The sequence below is a fragment of the Spermophilus citellus genome (assembly GCF_964194105.1).
Source record: "Spermophilus citellus genome assembly, chromosome: 1".
Lineage (NCBI taxonomy): Eukaryota > Metazoa > Chordata > Mammalia > Rodentia > Sciuridae > Spermophilus > Spermophilus citellus.
This window is the reverse complement of record NC_138182.1, coordinates 225,691,038-225,712,069: the sequence shown is the minus strand read 5'-3', so window position 1 is coordinate 225,712,069 and position 21,032 is coordinate 225,691,038. Positions and strand designations below refer to the sequence as shown.

Genomic DNA, 21,032 nt, shown 5'->3' with positions numbered 1-21,032 from the left:
AGGATCTTTGGGGCTGTTTTTCAGTGATTAAAACAATGGAAAGGGGCCTGGGATGTGTTTCAAGCTTCTTTAAATTATGTGATTATAGCTGAACATCATTCTTAAGAGTCCAGAGTTGAAAGGTTTAATAAAATAAAAGCCTAAAAATAGAAATACCCACACAAATGCAATTTTCTTCCTGGTACAAGTCACTGTCAACCTTCAGAAATTAAACTATGCTCAAAGAATAGAAGATAGTCACAACCCCCAAAATATTAGAGTTCTACCTTTTTTTTTTTTTTGATATATATATTTTTTAGTTGTCAATTAACCTTTATTTATTTATTTATGGTGCTAAGGAGCAAACCCAGGTCCTCACACATTCCAGGCAAATGCTCTACACTGAGACACAACCCCAGCCCTGAGTTCCACCTTTTAAATATTATAATTTTATAACATATTTGTTTTGCAGAACAATAATAATAAATAACCAAACACAGAACATGACACTTAAAAAACTAAGTCTGTCCAATTGGATTCCCTCATGATCTCAACTACCTGAGCTATACCTAAATTCTCAATTCCTGAGAGACAATATTGAAAGTTCATTATTAATAAGTAAAACTGAACACTTTCTTATAAAATTAATACCTTTTACATTTTTCCGTGGTTTGGAGGATTTCTTCTCCTTTAAATTCTGACTTTTACTGGATTTTTGTTTTCTTTTCTCTTCCTCAGCAAGAACTTTCTGAAGCAAATGAGCAAAAAAATCGAAGTCAAAAGGACGCTTTTCCTCTGTTTAAAAAAAAAAAAAAATGGAAAAGAACCTTCAAGTATTTATTTTTTAAAAAAAAGAAGAAGAATTTCTGGTTTTTAAAATAGCACATTAGCAAAAGCAAGTTTATTTACCAGCAAAATAATGGATAAACAAGTACATAACAGACCATGTAGAAAGGAAAAACTATTAGTTTAAAATTTTAAAAAAAGAATTAGTGATATAAGCAACAAAATGAGTTAATTTCAAAAACAGGGAGTAAAAGAAACCAAGCACAAAACAGTACATACTGTAGGATTCCATGGATAAAATATTCTGGAACATTCTAAACTAACCCATGTGATTCAAATGAAGAGTGGTTACTTGTGGTCAAGAGGACAGAATTCAATTGATTGAAAGGGAACCAACTGACCTTATTAAGCAATAAAAAGTTCCATCTTAAAAATAAAAAGGTCCATACATGTTTGGGATGGTGATTACATACATATTATTTGTCAAAATTTGAACTACACTTTTAACTATGTGTAAACATGTCTGGTTCTTTTTTTTTTTTTTTTTTTGGACAGCAGAAACTGAACCCAGTAGCATCTAACCACTGAGCCACATCCCCAGTTCTTTTACTGTTAATTTTGAGACAGGTCTCACTAAGTGGCTTAGAGCCTTGCTCAGTTGCTGAGACTGGCCTCAAACTTGCCATCCTCCTGCCTCAGCCCCCCTTCATTTGCCGCTCCAGCCACTGGAATTACAGGCATGTGCCACCATGCCCAGCTATAAATTGACATTTTTGGGGGGACGGGGAGGATAACCAGGGATTGAACTCAGGGGCACTCAACCACTGAGTCACATCCCCTGCCCTATTTTGAATTTTTTAAATTTAGAGACAGGGTCTCACTGAGTTGCTTAGCATCTTGCTTTTGCTGAGGCTGTCTTTAAACTCACAATCTTCCTGCCTCAGATTCCCAAACCTCTGGGATTACAGGCCTGTGCCAACAAGCCCAGCTATAAATTGATTTTTAATTTTTTAATTTGTTTTAATTAATTATACATGACATTAGAATGTATTTATGCACTTGGATTTATCATACATAGATGGGATATAATTTCTCATTTTTCTGAGTGTACACGTTGCAGAATCATATTGGTTGCAGTCACACATATACATACAGTAATAATATCTGTTTCATTCTACTATTTTTCCTATCCTCACATCCTCTCCTCTCCCCTCCCATCACTTCCCTTTACTTAATCTAAGGTAATACTATTCTTCCTTAGTGTCCCCACCCTATTGTGAATTAGCATCTGCATATTAGAGAAAACATTCAGCCTTTCGTTTTGTGAGATTGGCTTATTTCATTTAGCATGATAGTCTCCAAATCTAACCATTTACTGGCAAATGCCATAATTTCACTCTTCTTTAAAGCTGAGTAATATTCCATTGAGTATATACACCACATTTTCTTTATCTATTCATCTATTGAGGGACACCTAGGTTGGTTCTAGCTATTGTGAATTGAGCTGCTATAAACACTGATATAACTTCATCACTATAGTATGCTGATTTTAAGTCCTTTGGGTATAAACCAAGAAGTGGGATAGCTGGGTCAAATGGTGGTTCCATTCCTAGTTTTCTAAGGAATCTTCATACTGCTTTCCATAGTGGTTGCACCAATCTGCAATCCCAACAGCAATGTATGAGTGTACCTTTTTCACCACATCCTCACCAACATTTTTTTTAATATCTTTATTTTATTTATTTATTTTTATGGGGTGCTGAGGATCGAACCCAGGACCTCCTATGTGCTAGGCAAGCACTCTACAGCTAAGCCACAATCCCAGCCCTCACCAACATTTATTGTTGCTTATATTCTTGATGATTGCCACTCTGACAGAAGTGAGATGAAATCTTAGAGTAATTTTGATTATACCTACAGCCAAAGAGGATTATTTTTTAGCCTCTTCAAATGATATTTTGTAAAAGAGGTCAGAAATACTTACGAAATGCTTTGTCTATTCTCCATCCATTTGTCTTTTCTTCACGTTTAAATTTATTCTGTTAAGAGAAACAAAACTTACAGTAATTTTCACCCATTAAATGAGTAAAGGTTATTTTTAAAATTAGCAAACATTAAAATAAAACTGTTATGAATAACATACTATTCTCTGCTAACTGAATATGCCTTCACTAAAAGGCAAGTTAAGGTTCACTTTTTTAAAATGAGGATGAAAGGTTTATACTAAGTTTCTGATCCTGCTCCTCCTCCTTATTGTTATTTCTCAAATTAAAAAATAAAAGAATTAGGGATATGGATCAGGAGCTGAGTGTCCCTGGGTTAAATCCCCAGTAGTAAAATAATAGTAATAATAATAGTAAGGAGGAAGAGGAGAAAGAGAGGAGGAAGAGGAGGCTGAGGCAGGGCTTAGACTATAGCTCAGGGCAGAGTGCTTATCTAGAATGCTCAAGACTCAGGCTTTTATCCCTAGCATCACAAAAAAAAAAAAAAAAAAAAACAAGACAAAAACCAACAGGGTTGAAATAAGAACATTTTGGTAACTGAAAGCAGAGAAATTTTTTCAATAGCAGAGTACTGGGCTGGGGTTGTAGCTCAGTGGTAGAGCACTTGCTTAGCATGTGTGAGGCACTGGGTTCAATCCTCAGCACCACATGAAAAATAAAGAAAGAAAATAAAGGTATTGTGTCCAGCTACAACTAGAAATATTAAAAAAAAAAGAAAAGAAAAGAAAAGAAAAGGCAGAGTATTCATTCAGAACTACAGGAAAAAATGAAAATCACCAGAGCCGGGCAGGAGCATGATTGTAATCCCAGCAACTAGGGAGGTTGTGACAGGAGGATTACAAGTTCAAAGCCAGCCTCTGAAATTTATTGAGGCCCTCAGAAACTTAGTGAGACTCTGTCTCAAAATAAAAAGGGCTGGGGATATAGCTAAGTGGTCAAGTACCCCTGGGTTTAATCCCTAATACCAAAACAAATAAAAGAAAAGCACTAGGAAAGGTAAATATGTACTCAATATATTGAAGACTAACTTTGTTTTTCTATTCTCCCTTTTTTTTGGCAGTACTAGGAACGGAAGCCAGGACCTCACACATGCCACATGCCGGGCAAGTGCTCTATTAACACTGAGTACATCCTCGGTCCTTTTTTTATTTTGAGACAGGGTCCTGCTAACCTGCCCAAGCAACCCAGTTGCAATCCTCTTATTGTAGCCTCCTAAAGCATTAGGGTTCAACACACCCAACAAAAAGTATACTGTAGAATCATTAAATTCATTATAAGATGGGGTTTAAAGGCATATAGAAGTAAAAAAGGACTTTAAAGATCATAGCACAGGGATTGGCAACAAATAAAAGTACATTTTTTAGAGGGTTTTTTGTTTTTGTTTTTTTGGTACTGGAGATTAAAGGCAAGAAGGCTTTATCACTGAGCTATATTCCAGTCCTTTTTTTAATTATTATTTTACTTTGAAATAGGGTCTCACTAAGTTATCCAGGATAGTCTCAAACTTGTAAACCCCTGCTTCAGCCTCCAAAATAACTAGGATTAGAGGTATGTGCTACAGCACCCAGCAAGAGGTTATTATTTGTGTAAGCCAACCTCAGAAAATCAAGGATCAAATGTTTCTATCATATGTGGAAGCTAGAGAAAAAGAAGAGAATGAAGGAGAGGAAGATCAAATATCATAAAGATTTAAGGATGGGGCTGGGGATGTGGCTCAAGGGCTGGGGATGTGGCTCAAGCGGTAGCGCACTCGCCTGGCATGCGTGCCGCCCGGGTTCAATCCTCAGCACCACATACCAACAAAGATGTTGTGTCCGCCGAGAACTAAAAAATAAATATTAAAAATTCTCACTCTCTCTCCTCTCTCACTATCTCTTAAAAAAAAAAAAAAGATTTAAGGATGATCAGTAGAGTAGAAGAAGGAAAGAGGGAGGGAGAAGTGAGGGGAAGGGGGAGGAAATGTGGAAGGAACTTTAAAAAATAGTACTATGTGAACATATACCAAGGGAATTTCACCCTTATATTTAAGTAGAAAGAACCAATCAAAACTAAATAAAATAGATAAGCAAAAGGAAGACCTGTAGACTACAGGAAGGAGGATAGGGGGAGGGAACAGGAGAAGAAAGAGAACAGGAACTAAAAACAAATTCTATGTATGTACAATTTTTGTCAGAATGAACTCAACTACTATGTATAACTATAATGCTCTAATTAAAAAAAAAAAATTAAAAAGTTGTTGGGCATGGTAGCACACACTAGTAATCCTGAGACAGAAGGATGGCAAGCTAAGGTAAGCCTTAAAACCCTGTTTCAAAAATAAAAAATAAAAAGGGTTGGGATTCTAGCTCAGTGACTAAGCACCCCTGAATTCAATACCTTGTACAAAAAAAGGTTATTATCTGTGAAGTATAAAGTAAAAAGAGAAAAATGATATAACAGATAAAATAGATTTGATTAACCCAAAATAAAATAGAAAAATGGAATTTAAAAACTGAGATAGAAGCTGGGCATGGTGATGCATGCCTGTAATCCCAGTAGCATGGGAAGCTGAGGCAGGAGGATCATGAGTTCAAAGCCAGCCTCAACAAAAGTGAGGCACTTAACAATTCAGTGAGACCCTGTCTCTAAATAAAATACAAAATAGGGCTGGGGATGTGGCTCAGTGGTTGAGTGCCCTGGAGTTAAATTCCTGGTAACAAAAAAAAAGCCAGGATATAGCTCAGTGGCAGAGCACTTGCCTCACATGTGGGAGATCCAAGTTTCAAATCCCAGTACCATCAAAGGAAAGAAAAAGTTAACCCTGACATTAACACAAATTGACTGATTGCAAAGACTTGTAATATGGATAAGGGGGAGGAGGGAGAGAAAACAAACTCTCAAACAAGGTTATTACCATAGATCCTACAAACATTAAAATGATAATGAGCCAGGCCTAGTGGTGCACACCTGTAATCCCAACAGCTCAAGAGGATGAACCAAGGTTTCAAGTTCAAAGCCAGCCCTGGCAACTTAGCAAAGCCCTAAGAAACTTAGCAAGATCTTATCTTAAAATAAAAAATAAAAAAGGGCTGAGGATATGGCTCAGTGATTAAGTGACTCTGGGTTCAATCCCCAGTACTAAAAGGAAAAATAAAGATAAATAAGTAATGAGATTGCATGAAATCTGATGCCTGTAGCAAGAAATTGAAACTTTTCTTTTTTTTAAGGATAGGGTCTAATTGTAAACTCCTAGGCAAAATCAATTCTCCTGCCTCAGTCTCCTAAATATGGGAAGACAGGCACATGCCATTGTGCCCAGTTGAATCTGAAAATCGGAATGCCCTAAATGATACTTTAAAAATTGAATTTATAATCTAAAGTCTTCCTCCAAAGAAAATCACCTGATTAGATGATTTTACTAGTGAATTCTATCAAACGTTAAAGGAGAAATAATATTAATCTTAAATTCTTTCAGAAAGCAGACAAGGGAACATTTTCCAACACATTTTCTATAATCCTTATACCAAAATAAAACAAAGACATTAAAAAAAAAATTACAAGGGGGAATGGGGTTGTGGCTCAGCAATAAAGTGCTCGCCTAGCACAGGTGAAGCCCTGGGTTCGATCCTCAGCAACACATAAATAAGTAAGCAAGTAAATAAATAAAGTATTGTGTTCAACTACAACTGAAAAATATATATATAAAAAAAATTACAAGGGCTACAGATATGACTCAGAAGTAGAGCACACACTTAGCATGTAGAAGGCCCTGAATTCAATCCCCAGCATTTCAGAAAAAAAAGAAACAACAACAACAACAACAAAATACAAACCATTAACCAATATTCTTCTCATGAACAAAATTAGAAAAAAAATCTCAAAATGAGCTGGGCATGGTGGCACATGCCTGTAATCCCAGGGACTTGGGAGCCTGAGACAGGAGGATTACAAATTCAAAGTCAAGGTCATAAGCAACCTACTGAGATCCTGTCTCAAAATAAAGAATAAAAAGGGGTGGGCATATGGCTCAGTGGTTAAGCACCACTGGCTTCAATTTCTGATACAAAAAAAAAAGAATAAGCAGTTTCTGATCTCTTGAAGAAATGCAATAATGCAGTGAGGAAGGATATTTCATCATACTGTACAATGCACTTTACATAATGTGCCCAGGCAACCAATCAATGTCTAATCTGGTTCTAGAGGGAAAAATGATCTTTCCTATTAGCAATTTTTTATTAATGTAATGAATATGATAGGGTGGGAAATGAAGTAGAAGACTGGGTAATGTACTACAGCAACAGAGTAATAGCATGCAGAGGTTCTCCAATTCAGGAAACATGTATGAAGAAAAAGTCCTCCCAGGAATGTTACAGCTATAATTGACATCACTGCTACTGCTAACAATGCCATTCTTTTCTTTATGCTGTCTTAGAAAATTTAGTAATATATTTTGTGTTCCAAAGGCTACTCTTAAGGATAGGGATAGAGCTCAATGGTAGAGGTCTTGCCCAGTATGTACAAGGCGTTAAATTAAATCCCTTCCATTACCCCCAAAAATGGTGTTCTTATATATTTATCTTCTCTTTTCATTCACTGTCCAACTCTTAATTAATTTCAGTAACTTTACTGGTACACCCTCCAGTCCGTGAGAAACTTGATCAAATACATGAGAGACTCGATCAAATTAAGTAGAGTAATACTAAAAAAGATTTTACCAATGATAGAATTGAGAAATATTGCTTTACTTCTCAGGCGATAAATGGAAAATGTAATATAAACATCACTGTGAAAATCAAGAATTATGAATAAAACCAAAGTTAAAAAAAATTTAGCAACTTTTGAGTTTTTCTAATCAACAAATATTATGAGGGCTGGGGATGTGGCTCAAGCGGTAGCGCGCTCGCCTGGAATGCGTGTGGCCCAGGGTTCGATCCTCAGCACCACATACAAACAAAGATGTTGTGCCCGCCGATAACTAAAAAATAAATATTAAAATTCTCTCTATCTCTACCTTTCTCTCTCTACCTCTCTCTACCTCTCAAAAAAAAAAAAAAAAAAAAAAAACACAAATATTATCAGTTTACTTTACCTTAATTTCTATCCTTGCTCTGTGAGGAAACAGTTGTCCAATCATCGAAAAGTCAGTTCCTACCATGCTGATGGCTAAAAAGAACATATCTGTTTCTGTAAAAATTAGATAGAGAATCATTAAAAAGTATTTTCAGAGGAAAGAAATCTTACATAGCACATATTATGAGTTAAAAATAAATTCCACAGTACTTTCTTATTGAAAAAAGAGTCATGGAATATCTAAACAAATATCTTGAAACATTAAAATGGGGGGTAGAATAAGAAATTTTTATGCTCATACCAAACCAGCCAGAAATTTTTTTTTTATTTTTTTTTTTTGGCACACAGGCTTGAATCCATGGGTGCTTTAACACTGAGCCACATTCCCAGCCTTTTTTATTTTGTTTTACACTGACTTTATTTATTTTTATGTGGTATTGAGGCTCAAACCCAGTTCATCACACATGCTAAGCAAACGTTCTACCACTGAGCTACAACTCCAGCCCTTATTTTTTATTTTGAGACAGGGTTTCCCTAAGTTGCTTAGGGCCTTGCTAGGTTGCTGAGGCTGGCCTTGAATTTGCAATCCTCCCATTTCAGCTTCCCAAGTCTCTGGGAGTATAGTCATGCTCCACTGCACCCAGCCAGAATTTTTTAATAAGACATTGTTCTCTGGTCTCATTCAAAACACCTTGAAGAAAACTGTCAAGTCATAGCCAGAAATGGGTATGTGTGCAACTAAGATGTCCTAAGTCCTACATAAAAAAGTAACTTAAAGGGCTGGGGTCATGGCTCAGTGGTAGAGCACTTGCCTAGCATGTGTGAGACACTGGGTTCGAGTCTCAGCACCGCATATAAATAAATGCATAAAATAAAGGTCCATCAATATCTAAAAATATATTTTAAAAAAAAGTAACTTAAAAAAATACATGAGAAACTTGATACAAGTCACCTCAGGAGAATAGGAATAAGGTAGTCAGAGAAAGGAAGTAAAGACTCTTTCCTTCTGCTCTATATCCTTCTGTCATATTTGAATTTCTTCCCAAAACTCTATTGTTTATATAATAAAGAGTAAATAATAAGCATCACCATGCAATAGGTACTATATACTTTAACAGCCTAATTTTTATCTATAATAACTTTAGGGGGCTGGGGATATAGTTTAGTGGCAGCATGCCTAGCACGCATGAAGTCCTTGGTTCAACTCCCTAGCACACAGGAGGGGGAAAAAATAGAATCTTTACTAGATAAATTATCTTAAGTAGGATATCATGACCATTAGAAATGTTGATTTTTTTTCATTTAAATGGTATTTCTTTGTAGTAGAATTTGACACAGGAAGATTTCAGACAAAATGACCAAAGAACTAATTCTTCAAAAGATTTCTAATTTAAAACCAGGAAGGGTTGGGATTGTGGCTCGGCGGTAGAGCACTGGCCTCGAATGTGCGAGACCCTGGGTTCAATCCTCAGCACCACGTAAAAATAAATAAGTGAAATAAAGGTATTGTGTCCAACTACAACTCAAAAATAAACATATTAAAAAAACAAACCCAGGGATATAGTTCCACAGTAGGAGCAGGTGGGAGGTGTCAATAAAATTTGCTAGACAGAAAACAACATGGCAGTTTACATTTCACTTCGCTTAAGAGAGATTTGATTTAAGCCAGAAATATAGTTTATTTCAAGTAAGTAACTTAAACAATTTTTAATGAAAATTTGTTACCTTTATTGGACCATGGCTTAGAATAATAATTTTTTCTAAAGCTGGAATATGTAGTTGTAGAACCACGCTCAAATATAGGATCATTTTCCTCAACAACACAGGGGCCTTTTGTCCTTAAAACTTCTACAGTTAAACTGAAAGAAACACATTTTCAAACAGAGTCAAAATAAAAACAAGTAAAAAGACAAATAGTAGATGAGATTTAAACAGCTATACTTTAGAAATATACTATGCAGGGGCTGGGGATGTGGCTCAAGTGGTAGCGCGCTCGCCTCGCATGCGTGCGGCCCGGGTTCGATCCTCAGCACCACATACCAACAAAGATGTTGTGTCCACCGAGAACTAAAAAATAAATATTAAAAATTCTCTCTCTCTCTCTCTCACTCTCTCTCCTCTCTCACTCTCTCTTTAAAAAAAAAAAGAAATATACTATGCATTTGAACAAAAATGACAATAATATGTATTTGAAATACATAGATATTCAGACATACATACTTACCGACTAACGAATTGTTATTTATAATGTGATTACCAAGAAGTATAAATAAGTACCGATCTGTTTTCAAAATCCACAATAATAATATAAAATTGAGAAAATAACTTTGGGGCAACTAAGCTAGGCATGGTAGCACACACCTGTAATTCCAACAACTCAGTAACCTAAAGTAAAAGGATCACTACTTCGAGGCCAGCAATTTAGTGAGATCCTATTCCAATATAAAATAACTAGGGATATATCCCATGGCAGAGTAACCCTGGATTCAATCTCCAGTATCAGAGAAGGAAAAAAATAAAAAAGGCCAGCTATAGGGTCACACACCTGTAATCCCAATGGCTTGGGAGGCTGAGGCAGGAGGATCATCAGTTAAAAACTAGCTTCAGCAACTTAGCAATGCCCAAGCAATTTAGCAAGACAATATCTCAAAAGAAAAAAATAAAAAGGGCTGGGGATGTGGCTCAGTATTTTTGAGGTACCTAAAAAATATTTTTGTTGCCTTCTGTATGCCTCTTATAGGCTATACATATTTATTATGCGAATATTGATAAATACAAGCATTTTATATTTTACATGCGTGCAAACAAAGCAGTTAAATACATTTTTAACTCTTTATCAACCAGTAAACTCACCATCACAAACTAATGGAAAAAGCAAACAAAATTATTACTATTATTACTAGCACTATTAAATTCATGTTTCATCAGCATAGTTTTTTTTTTTTTAGAGAATCCACTCCTTTTTTTTTTTACTATTATTTCTTTTTTTTTTTAAAGAGAGAGAGAGAGAGAGAGAGAGAGAGAGAGAGAGAGAATTTTTTTTTTTTATATTTATTTTTAGTTCTCAGCGGACACAACATCTTTGTTGGTATGTGGTGCTGAGAATCGAACCCGGGCCGCACGTATGCCAGGCGAGCGCGCTACCGCTTGAGCCACATCCCCAGCCCTTTTTTTTTTACTATTATTAGTATTTTTTACTTATAGATGGATAAAATACCTTTATTTTATCTGTTTGTTTTTATATGATGTCAGGGATGGAACCCAAAGCCTCACACATGCTGGGCAAGTGTTCTACCACTGAGCTGATACCCTGGCCCCATCATCATCATAGTTTTATTATTGGTGTTTTTTGGTTGGGGTTTTGTTTTGTTTTTTTTTTTTTAAGTAGTGGGGATTAAATCTGGGATGCTTTACTACTGAGCTACATTTCAAGCCATTTTTTCCCCCACACTTTTTCACTGGTGCATTATAGCTATACATAGTGATGGGATTTGTTACATATTCACACATGCACACTCTGGTCCTTTTTATTTTTTTAAATTTTTTTTTTAATTTTTTTTCAGAGGGTACCCAGTATTGAACTCAGAGGCACTCAACCCCTGAGCCACATCCCCAGCCCTATTTTGTATTTTATTTGGACAGGGTCTCGCTGGGTTGATTAGGGCCTCACTAATTTGCTGAGGCTGGTTTTGATCCTCCTGACTCAGCCTCCCAAGCTGCTGGGCCTTTTTTACTTTTTTTTTTTTTTTTTTGGTACTGGGGATTGAACTCAGGGGCACTCAACCACTGAGGCACATCCCCAGCCCTATTTTGTATTTTATTTCAAGACAGGGTCTTACTGAGTTGGTTAGTGACTCACCATTGCTGAGGCTGGCTTTGAATTCACGATCCTCCTGTCTCAGCCTCCTGAGACGCTGGGATTACAAGCATGCACCTAGGAGCATGGCTGGGCCTTTTTATTTTTTGAGACAGGGTCTCACTAAGTTACTGAGGTTGGGTTCAAACTTGTGATCCTCCTGCCTTAGTTTCCAGAGTTGCTGGGATTACAAAAACCATCACACCACCCAAATTTAAATGCTATAAAATTTTTTAATAAACCAAAAGCAATAATGCAAGCCTATAATTTCAGCTATTTGGGAAACTGAAACAGGAAGATGCAAGTTCACAGTCAGCCTCAGCAACTTAACAAAGCCCTACACAACTAAGCAAGACCCTGTTTCAAAAATAAAAAGGACTGGGAACATAGCTCAGTGGTAGATATACTGCATTCAATCCCCAGTACCAAAAACAATAAAAAATTTAAAAAGAGCTCAGTGGTAGAAGGTATCTGGGTTAAATTCCCAGTACCGGGGAGAGGGAAAAAAAATTATTTTTATTAATTAGGCAAGAAACTTTTCATTTTTTCATACTTACTAACTTATTAATATAGCATATCCTCTTTAAAAAATACACTTTAGAAAGAAAACTGAATCCTGCAATGCCAAACTGAGAAATTTAATTTTATAACTGTGAAAGTGGAGAGTAAACAAAATCTCACCTTAACAAAACTCCCAAAATGTCAAACCTGTCTCATTGTATATCCATTATTTATCATCGTATACCAGAATATGGTATTAATTAATTACATGAAAACTTGAATACTGACTTCAAGATTAAGTTAATTCTAGAAATCTATTCTCAGTGGAGAACAGCATATAATTAGTTTAGCAGCTCAGCTCAATTACCAGTAAGGTTAGTAAAACAATGGTGTTAAGACTAATGTATGACAGAACAGCAGTATCATCTCATACAAAACACATAAAAATTGCTAAAAATGAACTGGGCAGAGTGCACATGCCTATAATCCCAGCTACTGAGCAAGCTGGGGCAGGAGGATTCCGAGTTTGAGGTCAACCTGAGCAATTTAGAAGGCCCTCCTCTCAAAACAAAAGAAACAAACAAAAAAAGCTACAAGTTTTGAATTAATGTAACCCACTTTTCTGATTATAGCATTCAGGATATAAGTATAAACACTGCGGTATAAGTGATAATGACAGATTCAGAAATTGGATCCCTCTCCTTAAATAAAGCATGCTTTTTCTGGTGAAACCACAACAAATCTCTTTAACTTACCTTTCTTCATCCAAAATAATAGAACCATCCTCTGCCACTTTTACTCGAGGAACCAGCAATGGCCCATCATCTGTCTCTTCTTGCATTTCTTCATTATCTTCAACATCAAGCGTGCTCTTATTTTCCTGCCTACTAAATGTAAAGATAAGGTAATTCACATAGCTTAGAGAAGTATTTCCTGGGACAGAAGTGTGACTCAGTAGTAGTACACATGCTTAGCAGGCCCAGGGCCCTGGGTTTAATTCCCAGCAACAAAAATAAATACATTAATTGATTAATTAAAGAGAAATAAATGCTCATCTTTTCAACTTCAACACAGTATTAACACAAACTATCCGGTTATTAGGGAATTAACAATAATAATCCTTACAGTTACTTAGCACTTGGTTCCAGAACATTTAATTAACTCTTTAGTATTTTCATACTCACTTAAGCCTTAGAGAAAATAGAAAACTTACGCTCTAGATTACACAACAGTAAGGACAGTAAGAATAGAACAAAAAGCCAAATAGGCTTTTTTTTTTTTTTAGAAAGCTATGTGTATGTATATATTTTTATTAGATTTTAATTTTAGCTGATACAGAAAAACATGAAAATAGTACATATTAATGGGGTATCATCTACATGATGTTTCAATATGTGTATATGCAATGTCTAAATCAGGTTAAACAAAAACATTTATCATTTCTTTATGTTGAAAATTTTCAAATCCTTCTAGGCAAGTGTGGTAGGTGGCATATGCTTATAATCCCATCTATTCAGGAGGCTCAGATAGAAGGATGAAGAGTTCAAGGCCAGCCAGGGCAACATGGCAAAACCTTATCTCAAAAAAAAGAATCCTTCTTAAAGCTTTTTGAAATATACAGTACATGACTATTAGTTATCTATAGCTACCCTACTGTGCAATAGCACACCAGATTATCTTGCTTCTAACTTTTAGTTTTTCAAATAACGATTCCAAATTCCACACACTTTCCAATCTACTACACTGTTGGATATGTTTTATTGAAGTCAACATAAATTATAAACCTGTGAAGCATAAACTATTTTTAAAGCTTCAGAAATGTGCTTTAAAACATTATGCATCCTAGGCAAAATAATAAGCTTACTTAACCCTTGAAGTGATAGCTCTGAAACTGTTTTAATGTTTCTGCTAAATTTCAACAATCCTTCACTTTAAAATATACAGCTACTTGGGCTGGGAGGTAGCTCAGTAGCAGAGTGCTTGGCATAACATGTGATTAGGCCTTGAGTTTGATCCCCAGCCCCACAAAAAAAAAAAAAAAAAAAAAAAAAAGAAAGAAAGAAAATACCAATAACTTCCTAAAAAGGTCTTTTGGTGGAATTTCTTCAGAATAAACTAACATGATAGTTTTGAATGTAAAAAGCATAGGGAGCTTGTGCTTATACAGACTACATATAGTGTCATCAAAACTAAACCTATTGCCAGGCATGGTGGCACACTCCTGTAATCCTAGCAGCTTGGGAGGCTGAGACAGGAAGATCACTAGTTCAAAGCTAGCCTCAGCAAAAGCAAGGCACTAAGCAATTCAGTGAGACCCTGTCTCTAAATAAAATACAAAATAGGAATGGGGATGTGGCTCAATGGTCAAGTGCTCCTGAGTTCAATCCCTGGTACCAAAAAAAAAAATCAAACTAAACCTACTGCAGGACAGTGTATATAGCATGCTAACTTTGATGTATAAAAAAAATTTAAAAAGGGGCTGGGGATGTGGCTCAAGCGGTAGCGCGCTCGCCTGGCATGCGTGCGGCCCGGGTTCAATCCTCAGCACCACATACAAAGATGTTGTGTCCGATGAAAACTAAAAAATAAATATTAAAAAAAATAAAAGAAAAAGAAGCTAGGCTTGATCAGAGGTAGAAGAATTTTTACAATATTCACTTTTGTTCCTTTTGAGTTCTGTATCATGCAAAAATTATTTTTCTAAAACAACAATTAAAAAAAGCTTTCTTATTCTAACAGCTTTAAGTTACCATCATAATACTGGTCAGTTATATGTGCATAACTGACCAGTTATATATGCATTACACAAATAGTGTGGGATTTTCAAGCTCATTTAAATAAAAGTTACTTTTATTCATAGGTGAGTCTATTTTAAAAATTCAAACAAGGCTAATAGTATAGTTCAGTAGCAAAGCATCTGCCCAGAACACACATGGCCCTGGGTTCCATCCCCTGCACCACAAAAAATAAATACAAAGATCCAGTCAAGCCAAGCGTAGGAAGGCTGAGGGAGGAGTATCACAAGTTTGAGGCTAACTTCAGCAACTTAGCAAGGTCCTAAGCAACTCAGCGAGACCCTATCTCAAAATAAAAAACAAAAAGGGCTGGAGCCAGGCATGGTGATGCACATCTATAATCCCAGCATCTCGGAAAGCTGAGGTGGGAGGATTTCAAGTTTAAGGCTAGCCTCAGCGATTTAGCAAGCCCCTAAGCAACTTAGGGAGACCCTATCTCAAAATAAAAATTAAAAAAGGGCTGGGGATTTAGCCCAGTAGTAAAATGCCCCTGGGTTCAATCATTTCTTTTTAAAAAAACTTTCCTTTAGAGAACTTTCTCTATTTTTGTATTAACTGCTTATTTAATTAGAAGACTGGAAAGAAAAATCTGGACACAGACCTCAAAATCATTTCACTTTTTTGAAAAGATATTCCCATAATAGAATACATTCAAAAAAGAATAAGATGGAATACTTACTCTCTTGACTGGATGGGAGTCAATGACTTTTCAGTTTTCTTTTCTTGTTCTAGTGAAGAACTATTAAACACAAATAACAATACTTTTTAATGACTGAATTTGTCTTGCCAATTCTATCTGTAAGCAAGAAGAAAATTAACTTCTATGTGTTTTTTCAAAGATATAATAAACCATAATACTTCATTAATAATGGCACAGTTTAACAATCAATTTTTCAGTCACAGCTGGGGTTTTAGCTCAGTGTGCATTTAGTATGCTTAAATCCCTGGGTTCAATCCTCAACACAGAAAACAGGAAAGGGAAAAGAAGGGAAATTAAGAAAAGGGAAAGAGGGAGGAGCGGAGGGAGGAAAAAAATTTTTCAGTCAAAAATTTGTAATCAAGTACAAATAATCTGTTAGGTTCATGCTCTTAGTAATTCCTGATTCCTTAATAAAGGGAGGCTCCCAATCCCGAGACATAAAAATACCTACATAGCTTGACTTCAATGTGTGTATGTCAAGCAACTCAAAATCTAGGTTTCCGGCCCTTCCTTCAACTGGGTCAAACACCTGGTGAACCCCAAAAGGTCCTACTAAAAAATATGTTCCCCCTATCAGCTAAACTATCAACAACAATGACCAGATTTATTTAGAAGACTTCTGTCCCCAACCCCAACCAAGACTTTGAAGCTTTATTCTTGAAAGATTTGCTAATCAAACTACCATTGAATTTAATCCCGATGTACTGCTTAAAATCTTAGATAGCTCCTTTAGATTAGGTTATAGTACCTAATAAAGAGAAATTGCAACCTTGATTATACAAAAGTTGCCTAACTGGTTTTACTACATCCTGTTAATTAATATAACAAAGGAAACTTATTTTTCATATCATCGATAAAAAGTATCATTTGCCATCCCCAGAAAACAGTTAATTGCAATCACAGCTGGGGGTATAGCTCAGCAGTATATACAAGCAAGGCCCTGGATTCAATCCCCAAACAAGGAAAGGGGAGGGGAAGGGAAGTGTGTCTTCTTTGTCATTATTTATACATTCAAAGATTTTTCAGATTTAACTTCAACTACTTTGATTTCTTTTCTTTTGTATATCAGAAAACTTTCTTTTAGGATCTTTACTCTTATGGTTGAGATACAGATTTTTTTATATAGATTTTTCCCAGCATGAGGGGAGGGGAGGGGAGGAAAGAAATAAAAAAGGCAAGAGGTATGGGACTATAATCCCAGTGACTCTAAAGGCTGACACAGGAGGATATCAAGTTCAAGGCCAATGTGGGCAACTTTTCCAAGACCCTGTCTCCAAACAAAAAAAAGGGTTGGGGATGTAGCTCAGTGATGCTTAAGTGTGAAGTCGAGAGTTCAATCTCCAGTGCCACAAAAAGAAAAAAAGATCACTAATAGTTTTCATAAAATCTTCAGTCACAGTATAACATATGTGCTACAAATTTTTTCAACATGCTTTTAGAAAACAAGAAACTATACTCTAAATGTGGTACTTAAATCACTACAAAGAAACTAAAACAAATAAATTTTACTTACGTCATTGGATTATTATCTGGCAGGTAATATATGAAGTCTCTCATAGTCATTTTTGAACGATCTGGTGGCCTCTGACTTTCATTTATAGCATATTTGTTTTTCCATTGTTTCTATATATACAAACACACAGATCCACTTTTATTTTATAAATATAGAAGAATTTCAAATGTACTATAGTCAAATATATGGACCACTATTACATTCATTCCAAGAGTTTTAATATTAGTCCTATTCTGATTATATCTAATTTTAGGGAAAAAATTGTGAGCTGAATATTAAAAAATTGTAGCACATTACCCATAATAGTTTTCAGTTTTTAAAATCTAAAGTGATTGGGACTGGATGAAAGTTCAATGTACAAAATCCTGCTCACTGGAGCTGGGTGTTGCTTTGCAGTAGAATGCTTGCCTATCTATCATGCATGAAGCCCTGGATTCAATCTCTAGTACAGAGGGGAGGAAAAAAAAATGCTGACATTTGGTGGACACTTAATATTTTCATCAGAATTTTTTTTTTTTAAAAGATGGGGTCTCACTGTGATGCCCAGGTTGGACTCAAACTCACAATCCTCCCACCTCGGCCTTCCAAATAGCTGGGATTACAGGCATGCACCACCATACCAGCACTTACTATTTTCTAGACTTAAGTTTAAATATGTTTCACATGTATTAATTCATTTAATGTTCACAATCCTTCAATGAGGTAGATGCTATTATTGGTCCTATTTTACAGATGAGGAAATAGACATAGAAAGATCAATTAAACTGCCCAACATCACATAGCTAAGACTCAAAGCCTAAGTATCTAACTCCAGAGCCAGCATGCTTCACCACTATTACCATGTCCTTCCAAGGGAAAAAAAAAATTAGTTTTCAAGATTATAAAGAACATGGACTCTACTATATGCATTGCACAAATATTTCCCATTTGTAATTTTCCATACAGTTAACTTAGAAAATTATCAATTCATATTGCTCAACCATGTTTATCTTAATTCAAATACCTTTGTCTTAACAAAAATAAATATATAGCATGTCACATGGATATCTTTATATGAAAAATCCGATTCAAGGTTTATTTTACAAATATGCCTATGTATCTATATATATATATGTTCTTATAAAACTTTTACTTGTTGCCCTCACTAAAAACAAAGAGGAATGATACTGGCCAAATTATGTTGTACATATATAAATATATAACAAATCCCATCATTACATACAACTATAATGCACCAATAAAAAATGGAAAAAAATAAAAAACATAATTAAATGAAGTACATAAAAATTTTTATTAGTTGACTATGAAGTTCAACATACTTCTCAATCATCTATTAACAAAGGGAGATGTTATTTTGGTTTTGCTACAGACGCTTAAGGGATGTTATTTTGGTTTTACTAGAGATGCTTATTTTTCTTCCAAATGATGCCATACTAACCTAAAAACAGAAATCTAGCAAGCAACATTGAAATTGGGATTTTCCTCCCTTACCTTCTCTTTTCTCAATTCTTCTTTTAACATTTCCCTCAGTTTCTGGGCTTTATATATTCGGTATCTGTCTGAGCATGGCTGTTTCTCTTTTGTTGGAATGGGGTTTGGCTGTGGAGCATCTTGATTAACTGTAGATAAGGGATGAGACTGTGAAGGAACACTGACACTAGGCTTAACCAAACTAGAAGTACTTGATATTCGCTTTCTTCTCTGTGAAACAGTGGAGGACAATTTGCTGGATTCTTCAACATTATTTTCACCACCAATCTTCTCATCACTGTTGAAATTTAAAAGAGAAAAAGAGAAAGAAAGAAAAAAGAAAAACGAACACCATGAATCTTCTTTCGTATGTCCTAGTTTTAAAACCTAGTCTGATAAAAATCCAAAACACTAAAGTCTCATTATTAAAAAAAGAATTAATGGGGGTCTAGGGGTACAATTCATGGGCTGGGGATGTGGCTCAAGCGGTAGCGCGCTCGCCTGGCATGCGTGCGGCCCGGGTTCGATCCTCAGCACCACATACCAACAAAGATGTTGTGTCCGCCGAGAACTAAAAAATAAATATTAAAAAATTCTCTCTCTCTCTCCTCTTTCACTCTCTCTTTTAAAAAAAAAAAATAGGGGTACAATTCAGTGACAGAGAATGTGCAAGACCCTGGGTTCACACTAGCATGTCCAATGACTTAAGATTTATGCTGATTACTATAAGTTTTGTTTAAAATCTTTTTAACTTATATAAATTCTAATGAATACTGTTAATCTTTTCAAATATTATGTACCTAAGCTCAGCAGACAACATAGTTATATGCTAGTTTCATCAAAGCAAACAAAAACCTAAGTTTTTACAGAACAAACTTAATCAACCTACTTTGAATAACTGAGGGTTTTAAGACTTAACTTTTTTGTTTTATGTTTCTGTTTTACATATGATGCTGGGATGGAACCCAAGGCCTGAGGTTTCTTTTCAAATACAGTCTATACATCACTTTGGCATCTCCCTAAATTGGTCTAAATTATTGGCACTATATCAACATGAGATCAGTCAAAGCAAATACACAAAACTTCAAACTTATAAAATATTTGTATTGCAGTATTTGAAGACATACATTTAACCTCATTAGCCAAACAAATTCCTTTTTTGTTAGTTTGTTTTTTTTTTTTTTTTTTTTTGTACCAGGGATTGAACCCAGGGGTGCTTAACCACTGAGCCACATCTCTGGTCCTTTTTATGTTTTTGAGACAGAATCTCATTAAGTTGCTTATTGCCTTGCTAAGTTGCTGAAGCTGGTCTTGAACTTGCAATCCTCCCGCCTCAGCCTCCTGAGCTGCTAGGATTACAGGTGTATGCCACTGCACCAGACTCAAACCAAATGCTATTTGGAGCAGGAATCATTTATTCTTTTTCAGGTACAACTCTACTTACACAGCCGAAATATTCAGTCACTTCAAAATACATACTAGATATGGTACAGATAAGACATAAATAATTCAAGAATGGCCTAAAAACAAATCAAATCAAGAAAAGAGAACAGGGTGAATGTTGGATAGAATGAATAACTTCTAATATACTATAACACAGTCAGGTAATAATACAATTGTAGGGTTAATAACAAATAATTTTATATCTCAAAATAGCTAGTAGAGAGAATTTGAAATGTTCCAAAGACAAAGAAACACTTTTGAAATAATGGATACACCAATTTCCCTGATCTGATCATTACACATTGTATACATGTACTGAAACATCACACTGTACCCTATAAATATGTACAATTATTATGTAACAATTAATTTTCTTAATATTAAAAAGAAAAAAGGGGCCAGGGATGTAGCTCAGTGGTAAGAGTGCTTGCCCCAGCATATGTGAGGCCCTGGTCTTGATCCCCACAACCACAAAATAAGAGAAGAAAAAAAAACAAAAAACTTTTCATATTTTATAATTGGTTTTTATATAAAAATGCAAAATGCCTTAACCTATGGAATAACCTTTCCAGAAAGTTTCCAGTTTAAATTCTTATCTCAGGCTGAAGAGGTAACTGGTAGCAGAGTGCCTGCCCAGCATGTTCAAGGACCTGGTGCCCACTCCCAACTGCTGCCCACTCCCCCCAAAAATCTTATCTCAGCCCTTATAGAAATGATATATGCATCATGTGCATTTTGCCCAACTATGTTGAATGCATAATGGCAGAATATACACCCTATCAATTTTTACATCTAGCAAAAACGCCCACACACAAAAAAATGCAGTTCAAAAACAAAATATACTCCTTAATTTAAATTCTAAGAAATCAATTAAATACTCTAGAGCATGAATGTCTCAGGACTACAGTCTGAGACATATAACAATAATTTATTAAAT

At 35.4% G+C, this 21,032-nt stretch overlaps 1 protein-coding gene across 6 annotated transcripts in view; it reads right to left on the bottom strand.

Annotated features, from left to right (window-relative positions):
- BDP1 (BDP1 general transcription factor IIIB subunit) overlaps positions 1-21,032 on the bottom strand; it is a 99,994-nt gene that overhangs the window by 77,249 nt on the left and 1,713 nt on the right. For 5 of the 6 annotated variants that reach the window (XM_081284665.1, XM_081284666.1, XM_081284668.1 and 2 more), the window contains exons 2-9: positions 18,674-18,950; positions 17,183-17,292; positions 15,649-15,708; positions 12,930-13,061; positions 9,543-9,676; positions 7,837-7,931; positions 2,750-2,804; positions 631-774 (exon numbers count right to left, since the gene is read on the bottom strand). In XM_081284665.1, the coding sequence (XP_081140791.1) occupies positions 631-774; positions 2,750-2,804; positions 7,837-7,931; positions 9,543-9,676; positions 12,930-13,061; positions 15,649-15,708; positions 17,183-17,292; positions 18,674-18,950 (1,007 nt within the window). The remainder of the gene's footprint in view (positions 1-630; positions 775-2,749; positions 2,805-7,836; positions 7,932-9,542; positions 9,677-12,929; positions 13,062-15,648; positions 15,709-17,182; positions 17,293-18,673; positions 18,951-21,032) is intronic. The other variant, XM_081284667.1, reaches the window with a different exon arrangement.